This window comes from Grampus griseus (genome assembly GCF_964374135.1).
Source record: "Grampus griseus genome assembly, chromosome: X".
NCBI classification, from domain to species: Eukaryota; Metazoa; Chordata; class Mammalia; order Artiodactyla; family Delphinidae; genus Grampus; species Grampus griseus.
This window is the reverse complement of record NC_138999.1, coordinates 129397024-129406734: the sequence shown is the minus strand read 5'-3', so window position 1 is coordinate 129406734 and position 9711 is coordinate 129397024. Positions and strand designations below refer to the sequence as shown.

General features: G+C 54.8%; 1 protein-coding gene across 2 annotated transcripts; it reads left to right on the top strand.

Annotated features, from left to right (window-relative positions):
• The first annotated feature begins 4894 nt into the window (after positions 1–4894).
• PNCK (pregnancy up-regulated nonubiquitous CaM kinase) lies at positions 4895–9445 on the top strand. Of its 2 annotated transcripts, none has more exons than XM_082681106.1 (12): positions 4895–5015; positions 6774–6843; positions 7047–7178; positions 7402–7476; positions 7549–7687; positions 7829–7952; positions 8130–8205; positions 8301–8413; positions 8504–8582; positions 8674–8761; positions 8914–9058; positions 9394–9445. In XM_082681106.1, exons 2-11 carry the CDS (start codon positions 6776–6778, stop codon positions 9049–9051), a joined length of 1032 nt encoding a protein of 343 aa, XP_082537232.1. In that variant the 5' UTR covers positions 4895–5015; positions 6774–6775; the 3' UTR covers positions 9052–9058; positions 9394–9445. The 2 variants fall into 2 exon arrangements, with proteins under 2 accessions (XP_082537232.1, XP_082537231.1); XM_082681105.1 differs by lacking the exon at positions 4895–5015 and adding an exon at positions 5947–6025.
• The last annotated feature ends 266 nt before the right edge of the window (positions 9446–9711 follow it).

Sequence of the window (9711 nt, the reverse complement as noted above, 5' to 3'; positions counted from 1 at the left end):
AGAGCCTCTGGTAACCTTGACGCGGACGGTAGGAAGGTTATTTTATTACCAGCTATGGGGGCCGCCTAGTCTGTGCTGACTGATGGCTCAGGCCCCGCGTCCTCCCAATCGTGTATGATAAGACCAAGCAATTCAGCGTGCCCCCCCGCAGCTGCTTGCTAGGAAGTGGGACCTTCACACATCAGCTCTGCTCATGCCTGAGTGCCCCGTCCCTGAGTGCCCCGTCCCTGAGTGCCCCGTCCCTGAGTGCCCCGTCCCTCAGTGCCCCGTCCCTCAGTGCCCCGTCCCCCTGCTGGGAAGGAACTTGCTCACTGAATTCCAGACAATAGTCCAAGCTGGAGACCCTCACGGAGAAGGCACCCGCCAAGAAAAATGATTGCTCTTGCCCGTGGGAGCCTGCCTCCATCCCAAGCCAGAGGGGGTCTCCCCTCCACCCCAGGTTGTTTCTCAAGTGAACCCCGCTGCCTGGGACGCAGAGGTCCCTGGCGGAGCTGCTCTCGTCAGGCTACCTTTAGAAATGGGACCACGTGAAGCTGTAGGCCAGCCTCGAGGATCAGAGAGCTTCTTAAACCCAGGGAGGATCCTCAAAAGTGTTTATAAATAAATTACCAAAATGGGAGGCCACTGGTCTGACTAAACTAACCATCGCTGATAGGAATTTGGGGTGAAGGAGGCCTTCTCCCCTAAGCTAGATGAGGGCAAGTAAAACATTCCAACATAGGTGAATGAGGTGAATGAGTGTATCAGTCTTTTGATATCACTGAGGTGGCCACTCAATTCTTTGAGGAAGAAAAAACCTCCTTGTTTTATAACTCTAGTCTGTACAGGATCAGAGGTGGAGCTCCAGAAAGAATCCACATCCCACCAGCCTTTACCACTCCTCAAACCTCCCCTCCTTATCTTAAGAGGCTTGTAAGTACGGAGGGAAAACAATTTTTTTTCTGGCCTTAAGGGAACAAAGTCATCCTAGAAGGAACTTGCCTTTTGCTCCTCAGGCCTTTGAGATACAAATGCTCTACCTGTTCTTCTCCAGGAGCCCATAGCTCTGCCATCTCTTTAAAATGCACATTTTGAGCAGCAGAAACGAACACATTCACCTAATGAAGGACATCTTGGTTGCTCCAGTTTTTGCCCCTTCTGAAAAAGCTGCTATGAACATTTTGTGCTCGTTTTTCTGTGGACATAAAATTTCAAATCCTTTGAGTAAAATACCAAGGAGCGCGGTTGCTGTATGGTAAGAGTATGTTTAGTTTTGTAAGAAACAGCCAAACTGGCCGCACCATTTTGCATTCCCTCCAGCAACGAATGAGAGTTCCCGTAGCTCCACATCCTCGCCAGCATTTGGTGTTGTCAGTGGTCCAGATTTTGGCCATTCTCAGAGGTGTGTAGTGGTGTCTCATCGTTGTTTTAATTTGCAATTCCCTAATGACATATGATGTTAAACCTCTTTTCATATGCTTATTTGCTCTCTGTATTTCTTCTTTGGTCAGGTATCTGTTCAGATCTTTGGCCCCCTTTTTAAAAAAATTTTTTTTTGAATTTTATTTTATTTATTTTTTTATACAACAGGTTCTTATTAGTTATCCATTTTATACATATTAGTGCATATATGTCAATCCCAATCTCCCAATTCATCCGACCACCAGCCCCCCTCCGCCACTTTCATGCCTTGGTGTCCGTACGTTTGTTCTCTACATCTGTGTCTCTATTTCTGCCCTGCAAACCAGTTCATCTGTACCATTTTTCTAGGTTCCACATATATGCATTAATACACGATATTTGTTTTTCTCTTTCTGACTTACTTCACTCTGTATGACAGTCTCTAGACCCATCCACGTCTCTACAAATGACCCAATTTTGTTCCTTTTTATGGCTGAGTAATATTCCATTGTATATATGTACCACATCTTCTTTATCCATTCATCTGTCGGTGGGCATTTAGGTTGCTTCCATGACCTGGCTATTGTAAATAGAGCTGCAATGAACATTGTGGTACATGACTTTTTGAATTATGGTTTTCTCAGGGTATATGCCCAGTAGTGGGATTGCTGGGTTGTATGGTAATTCTATTTTTAGTTTTTTAAGGAACCTCCATACTGTTCTCCATAGTGGCTGTATCAATTTACATTCCCACCAACAGTGCAAGAGGGTTCCCTTTTCTCCACACCCTCTCCAGCATTTGTTGTTTGTAGATTTTCTGATGATGCCTATTCTAACTGGTGTGAGGTGATACCTCATTGTAGTTTTGATTTGCATTTCTCTAATAATTAGTGATGTTGGGCAGCTTTTCATGTGCTTCTTGGCCATCTGTATGTCCTCTTTGGAGAAATGTCTATTTAGGTCTTCTGCCCATTTTTGGATTCGGTTGTTTGTTTTTTTAATATGGAGCTGTATGAGCTGTTTATATATTTTGGAGATTGATCCTTTGTTGGTTGATTCATTTGCAAATATTTTCTCCCATTCTGAGGGTTGTCTTTTCGTCTTGTTTGTAGTTTCCTTTGCTTTGCAAAAGCTTTTAAGTTACATTAGGTCCCATTTTTTTATTTTTGTTTTTATTTCCATTACTCTAGGAGGGGGATCAAAAAAGGTCTTGCTGTGATTTATGTCATAGAGTGTTCTGCCTGTGTTTTCCTCTAAGAGTTTTATAGTGTCCGGTCTTAAATTTAGGTCTTTAATCCACTTTGAGTTTATTTTTGTTCATGGTGTTAGGGAGTGTTCTAATTTCATTCTTTTACATGTAGCTGTCCAGTTTTCCCAGCACCACTTATTGAAGAGGCTGTCTTTTCTCCATTGTATATTCGTGCCTCCTTTATCAAAGGTAAGGTGACCATATGTGCGTGGGTTTACCTCTGGGCTTTCTATCCTGTCCCATTTATCTGTATTTCTGTTTTTGTGCCAGTACCATATTGTCTTGATTACTGTAGCTTTGTAGTATAGTCTGAAGTCAGGGAGTCTGATTCCTCCAGCTCCGTTTTTTTCCCTCAAGACTGCTTTGGCTATTTGGGGTCTTTTGTGTCTCCACACAAATTTTAAGATATTTTGTTCTAGTTCTGTAAAAAAATGCCACTGGTAATTTGATAGGGATTGCATTGAATCTGTAGATTGCTTTGGGTAGTAGAGTCATTTTCACAATATTGATTCTTCCAATCCAAGAACATGGTATATCTCTCCATCTGTTTGTGTCATCTTTGATTTCTTTCATCAGTGTCTTATAGTTTTCTGCATACAGGTCTTTTACCTCCTTAGGTAGGTTTATTCCTAGGTATTTTATTCTTTTTGTTGCAATGGTGAATGGGATTGTTTCCTTAATTTCTCTTTCTGATCTTTTGTTGTTAGTGTATAGGAATGCAAGTGATTTCTGTGCATTAATTTTGTATCCTGCAACTTTACCAAATTCATTGATTAGCTCTAGTAGTTTTCTGGTGGCATCTTTAGGATTTTCTATGTATAGTATCATGTCATCTGCAAACCGTGACAGTTTTACTTCTTCTTTTCCAATTTGTATTCCTTTTAGTTCTTTTTCTTCTCTGATTGCTTTGGCCCATTTTTAAATTGGGTTGTTTGTGTTGTTATTGAGTTTTAGGAATTCCTTATATAGTTTAGGTGCCAGTCCTATATCAGATATGTGTTTTGCAAAGATTTCTCCCAAGCTGTGGCTTGTCTTCTCATTCTCTCTCATTTTCTCTCATTCTCTTAACAGTGTTGTTTACAGAGCTAACATGTCACATTGTGATACAGTCCAATTTATCATTTCTTCTTTAATGGACCATGCTTTTCATATTGCATCCCCAAACTCATCACCAAGCCCAAGGTAAGACAGATTTTCTCCTATGTTTTCTTCTAGAAGTTTGGCATTTTACATTTAGGTCTGTGATCCACTTTGCGTTCATTTTTCTGTAAGGCATCCCCTGAAAGGATTTTGAAAAGCTCTGCATCCACCACCCTCTAACACACACACATGTGTTTTTTGAAGTTGACATCTACAGTATTTCAACGGATGTTTCAACAGTCGTGAAGGGTGTCATTTCCAGTGTATTGTAAATACTGATTTAAAACAAAAACTGTGAGATCACTTTTTACACTTCCACTTCCTGATTTTGATGCCACAGGCTCACTTTGGAAGTGGGTCCTTTTCCTCCTGCCTCCACTTTCCATCTGCTGCCCCCCAGAGCAGTCTCCTTTGCTGTCCTTCTCCACGTGGGAAGCCTTTTATTACTCATGCATCATCGTACTTCTCCAAAACACCAATTACATTTCTTGTTAGGACCTGTGACCACAGGGCAGTGGATTCGACATGTGGATGCATAATTATGAAACAAGCAAATAAGATGGGGCTTTGGTTTGTGTCAATTTGTCCAAGTGTCCATAAACAAATAGGACTTACCGCCAGCATGAGATGGGGTTCACTGTCGGTTCCATTCCTATCTTTTTTTCTCTTTTAGATGTAAGATCTAGGAAACCCTGTTCACAGATTTGAGCAGTTGGGAGTGGGGCCCATGCTTCCGAGTGCTGAGGCCCCTGGAGCCTTCTCGAAGGAACTGGGAGGGGTGGTTGGGAAAGGGAACCTGAGGGGGCCTTCTCAGACCCGCCATTTTGAACAGAGGACATGTAGGAGCTGAGGTCTGGAGAGATGATTTTTAAAAACCTTTGCCTGCCCCGTAGACCCTCTTGAAGACTTTGTGTCAGGCCGGGGGCCTATAGACCCCTGCAAAGATAGAGCCAGCAGGTTACTCCCGGGCCCTGAGATTCCATGGAGCCCCTCCAACAATGGCCTGTGTGGATGTACTCTTGGTAACAGCCAGGACACCTGTTGCCCCCATCCTTGGTGGGACCTGGACTCCCTGGGAGGGGCGCCAGAACCGAGATGAGACTGGATGGGACAAATCCACTAATTGTTGGATGAAGGATTGGATTCATTCACCAAGCACTTATTTCCTGAGTGATTCTCCTGGGCCAAGTTGACAGAGACACTCTCTGGGAGTGGATGCTTTGCTGAGGAAGACAAGCCAAAGAAGGTGATTTTGCAGAGGTGCAGGCTCTTCAGACAGGGCAGGCGGGGTGATTACTATATAGAATGTGTTGGAGGGGGACAGCTGAGGCCTCTTTGAAGAGGTGACATTTGAGTTGAGACCTGATGGAGTGAGGGAGCAAGCCAAACAGATACCTGAGTGAAGAGTGTTCCAGGCAGAGAGGCAGTGAGTGCAAAGGCCCTGGGGCGGGTGCATGTGTGGTGTGCTTGAGGACCAGTTAAGAAGCCAGTGTGGCTGGAGCTGCTTGAGCAAGGGGGGGGGAGTGGGTGGAGAGGGGCCAAAGCAATGATGGGGAAGAGGGACCAATCACGCAGAACTCTTAAGCCCCTGTAAGGACTCATGCTTTGGTTTGGAGTGACACGAAGAGCCGTGGGAGGGTTTGGAGCTCAGGGGTGACATGATCTCAATAAAAGGAAGCTCTGGCTGCTCGGTGGGGAAGAAACTGCCGGTTGGAGAGGTTAAGGGTGCAGGCAGAGGGCAGGGGGAGCCCAGCGAGGAGGCTTTTGCTGTCCTCCAACTGAGTGCTGATGGGGGTTCAGGCCAAGGTGGCAGAAGTGGCAGTGGCAGGGCTGGGGCTAGGGAAGGAGGCTGTTTTAGGTCAAGTGGCCTGGATGCCCTGTCTGCAGAGAGGACATTAGAGCAGAGACCCGAAGGCACCCAGAGAGCCAGGTCAACATGTGGGTGAAGAGACTTCTGTGTGGAGGACACCGGTGGTGCAAAGGCCCTGGGGCCGGCCCAGTCAGGCCGCCGGGAGGAGCTGGAGCCGGCGGGAACCCGCACGAATGACAAAGGAGAGAGGCGGGGGCGGCCGGCGCCGGCCGATTGCCTTACAAGGCGCCCTGCAGTGCCGCGGCCGCGCTCGGCCACCGCGTGCTCGGCCGCCAGCGGGCGGCGGGGGCGCGCGCGGAGGGGGGCGGGGCCGCCGGGGCGCGGGCGGGGGGCTCGGCGCGGTGGCTACTGCGCTAGGCGACGCTGCGGCTTCGCCTCGGCTCCAGGTCCGCACCCGGCGCTCCGGGGCGCGGGCGCGCGCTGGCGGGGGCGTGCAGTGTCCCGGGCCACGGCAGGCCCGGCGCACACCTGTCACGCCCGGCGCGCCCCCGGCCGGCACTAGCGCGGCTCACGCAGCTCGGGACGCGGGAGGCCCGGGCTGCCGAGTCCCTCCCGCCGCGAGGCGCCGAGGGCTGGGCTGAGCCGGGCGGCCGCGTGGGTGGCCGTGGCGGGCGGCTGTGCGCGGGGGTCGCAGGTGCATCTAGGGCGGGTCGGTGGCCTGGGGGGCGCGTGCCTGTGGGCGCTGGGCCGTGGGTGGCAGGTCTAGGCTTGGGGGCGACCGGGGGCGCCTCTGGGCGCTGCGGATGGGAGTGAGCCTGGAGGGGCCGGGGGCGGGGGCACGGAGCCTTCTGGAAGGCGGCCAATCGCGGCTGACTAGGTTGTGTGGGGGCGGAGAGGGGGTCTCTGGGCGCTGATCGTCGTCGGGGTGCCAGGTCGCGGGGCGTCGGATCGTGGCCGTATCTGGGAGGGGGAGGAGTTTATGCGGCGGCCTCGCTGGAGGCGTCCACCTGGGAGTGCGGACCTGGACAGTGGGGGAGGGGCGAGATGTAACGGGCTGGGGGAGGGTGTGTGGGACCTGTGTTCCTGAGTGGGGCTGTGGCTGAGGGTGGCTGAGGCACTGCCGGATCTGGGTTTTGGGGGACGGGGCTGCCCCTCGCTCAGGGAGCTTCCCTCCACCTCTCCCTGCACCCCCAGACATGCTGCTGCTCAAGAAACAGACGGAGGACATCAGCAGCGTCTATGAGATCCGGGAGAAGCTCGGCTCGTGAGTGTGTGTGTGTGTGCGCGCGCGCGCGCGCGCGTGAGAGTGAATGTGTGTGTCTGTGTGGGGGGATGGGTGGCATGGGACGGGGAGGGCTTCCCCATCTCCTTCGGCTAAGGGGGCCCTTCTCCCTCCCCGCCTCTGCTCTCGCGCCCCGCCCTCCTCCTCGCCTTTCCCCTCCCTTCCTGCCTCCCCCTCTGCCGCAGGGGCGCTTTCTCCGAGGTGGTGCTGGCCCAGGAGCGGGGCTCCTCACACCTTGTCGCCCTCAAGTGCATCCCCAAGAAGGCCCTTCGAGGCAAGGAGGCCCTGGTGGAGAACGAGATCGCGGTGCTCCGCAGGTGTGCGCCTCGCAGTGGCTGGGAGCCTCCTGGGGTGGAGCGCCCTGCCTCCTCCGTGTCCCCAGAAAGGCCTGGCCGGGGGCTCTGCCTTGCTGGACCGGCAGGGGCGGCCCATGGTAGGGTAGGGGGCAGGGGCGGGAGGAAGAGAAGAGGGTGAAGGGCTTCCCTGGGGGTCCAGAGGGGGCCGTGGCGGCCCGTAAGGGGCTTTTTCTTGCCGTTGCAGGGTCAGCCACCCCAACATCGTGGCTCTGGAGGACGTCCACGAGAGCCCTTCCCACCTCTATCTGGCCATGGAGCTGTGAGGAGGGCGGGGTCAGGCGGGGGTGGGCGGGGCCGGGGGGCCGGGTCAGCTGAGCCCCTGCCCCACCAGGGTGACGGGGGGCGAGCTGTTCGATCGCATCATGGAGCGCGGCTCGTACACGGAGAAGGACGCCAGCCACCTGGTGGGGCAGGTCCTTGGTGCCGTCTCCTACCTGCACAGCCTGGGCATCGTGCACCGAGACCTCAAGGTGCCTCTGCCCTCCTGCCCGCCCACCCAGGCCTTGCCCCGCGTCCCTGTGCACCACGGGTCTGGGGGACTTGCGGGCGCCCAGCCCCGGGGACCACGCCACGGCTGAGCCGGTGTTCTCTCTGACATCGGTGTGTCACAGCCTGAAAACCTCCTCTATGCCACGCCCTTCGAGGACTCCAAGATCATGGTCTCTGACTTTGGCCTCTCCAAAATCCAGGCTGGCAACATGCTAGGCACCGCCTGTGGGACCCCGGGCTATGTGGGTAAGTGAGGGGGGCGCCCCGAGGCTCGCCGGGGGCCGGGGTACCCAGTGGGAGCCGAGGTGCCAGGGGCAGGGCAGGCGGTGGGCCACTCCTGGGGTGCACTAGGCTGAGCCCGGCAGCACTGAAGGCGTGCTGTGCGTGTGCGCGGGCGTGCGTCTGTCTGTCTCTGGCCCCCAGCCCCGGAGCTCTTGGAGCAGAAACCCTACGGGAAGGCCGTAGATGTGTGGGCCCTGGGTGTCATCTCCTACATCCTGTGAGTGACCACTGGGAAGGCTCTTCTTCTGCCTGCCTGCCCCCTGCTGGGTCGGGGAGGTTTGGACAGCTGGGTGATTCATCTGTGGGTGCCAGGCTGTGTGGGTACCCCCCCTTCTATGATGAGAGCGACCCCGAACTCTTCAGCCAGATCCTGAGGGCCAGCTACGAGTTTGACTCTCCCTTTTGGGATGACATCTCAGAATCAGGTGAACTTGAGGCTGACCCCAAGCTCAGGGAGCGGGGAGGGCCGTGGGGCCGTGGGGATGGGGCGGGCTGACCTGGTTTCCGTGTCCCAGCCAAAGACTTCATCCGGCACCTTCTGGAGCGAGATCCCCAGAAAAGGTTCACCTGCCAGCAGGCCTTACAGCATCTTTGGTGAGCGGGACCCCTGCTGAGCTGTCCTGGGACCAGAGGGTCCACACCCTCAGAGACCCCCACCCCTCACTGACCTTTGGCCTTGCCCTAGGATCTCCGGGGATACAGCCTTTGACAAGGACATCCTGGGCTCAGTTAGTGAGCAGATCCAGAAGAATTTTGCCCGGACCCACTGGAAGGTCAGTGTGGGGAGGGGCCTGGGGACCCGGCTCGAGGCTGCCCGCCCCGTCCGTCAGCCTCACGAGGATGGTCTGGGCCGCCAGTGGTCTTTACGGTCCTCGAAGTCTTGGGACCAGGGCCGGGACACGGCCTGACACCCCTCTCCCTGCAGCGAGCGTTCAATGCTACCTCCTTCCTGCGCCACATCCGCAAGCTGGGGCAGACCCCGGAGGGGGAGGACGCCTCGCGACGGAGGGTGATGAGCCACGGCCACCCGGGCCTCCGCACTGGCCAGCCCCCCAAGTGGTGACACCCAGGTGCGTGGGGGTGAGCCCTGCGCCCGCGGGGACCTGGCTCCTCGCTGAGCTCAGGGGGTGGCAGGCCCCGTGTGGCCAAGAGCTCAGCAGGGTGGGCCCCACAGAGTAGCGGGCTGAGGGCGGAGAGCACCGAAAGAGGGGAGGAGCCGGGGTCCCCAAGAAGTGGATGAGACAGAGAGGTGGGGGGCAGGCCGTGCCGCTGGCGTGAGGGTCCTCGAGGGGCCCAGTGAGCACCTCTGCTGAGAGCCTGGGCCGGGAGCAGGGGGTGCAGGGCAGGCCAGGGGCGCCTCCTGACTGCCCCCTTCCCTGTGCTTCTCTCTTCTTCTCCACCCCAGGCTGAGCGCACGGACCCCCAGACTCCCTTCCAATGGACCCTTTCAGTCCCCCCCACCTCCCCCTCCCGCCCCAGGGCACCTCTGCGGTAGAGCTTGAGCCCTGTGGGTGTGGTGCAGGGCACTGGGGTGGGCGCTGTTGGGGCACGTCCACAGATTTCCCTCCCCTGTCGCTGCCACACCCCGTCTAGAGACCAAGAGGCCCAGGGGCTGTCCTTCCCGTGCTGTTCTGTGCTTTGCTGACTGTGGGTGGTCCTGCTTGTGTCGTGGCCCTCCAGCCTCCCTCCAGTCTTCCCCAAATCAATAAAGACAGACAGAGCA

Excerpts from the sequence above, each read along its gene's own strand:
- PNCK (XM_082681106.1), top strand. The coding sequence starts at position 6,776 with ATGCTGCTGCTCAAGAAACAGACGGAGGACATCAGCAGCGTCTATGAG. Across the intron at positions 7,953-8,129 it reads TGGGACCCCGGGCTATGTGG|CCCCGGAGCTCTTGGAGCAG; the intron begins GTAAGTGAGGGG and ends TCTGGCCCCCAG. Across the intron at positions 8,583-8,673 it reads CAGGCCTTACAGCATCTTTG|GATCTCCGGGGATACAGCCT; the intron begins GTGAGCGGGACC and ends GCCTTGCCCTAG.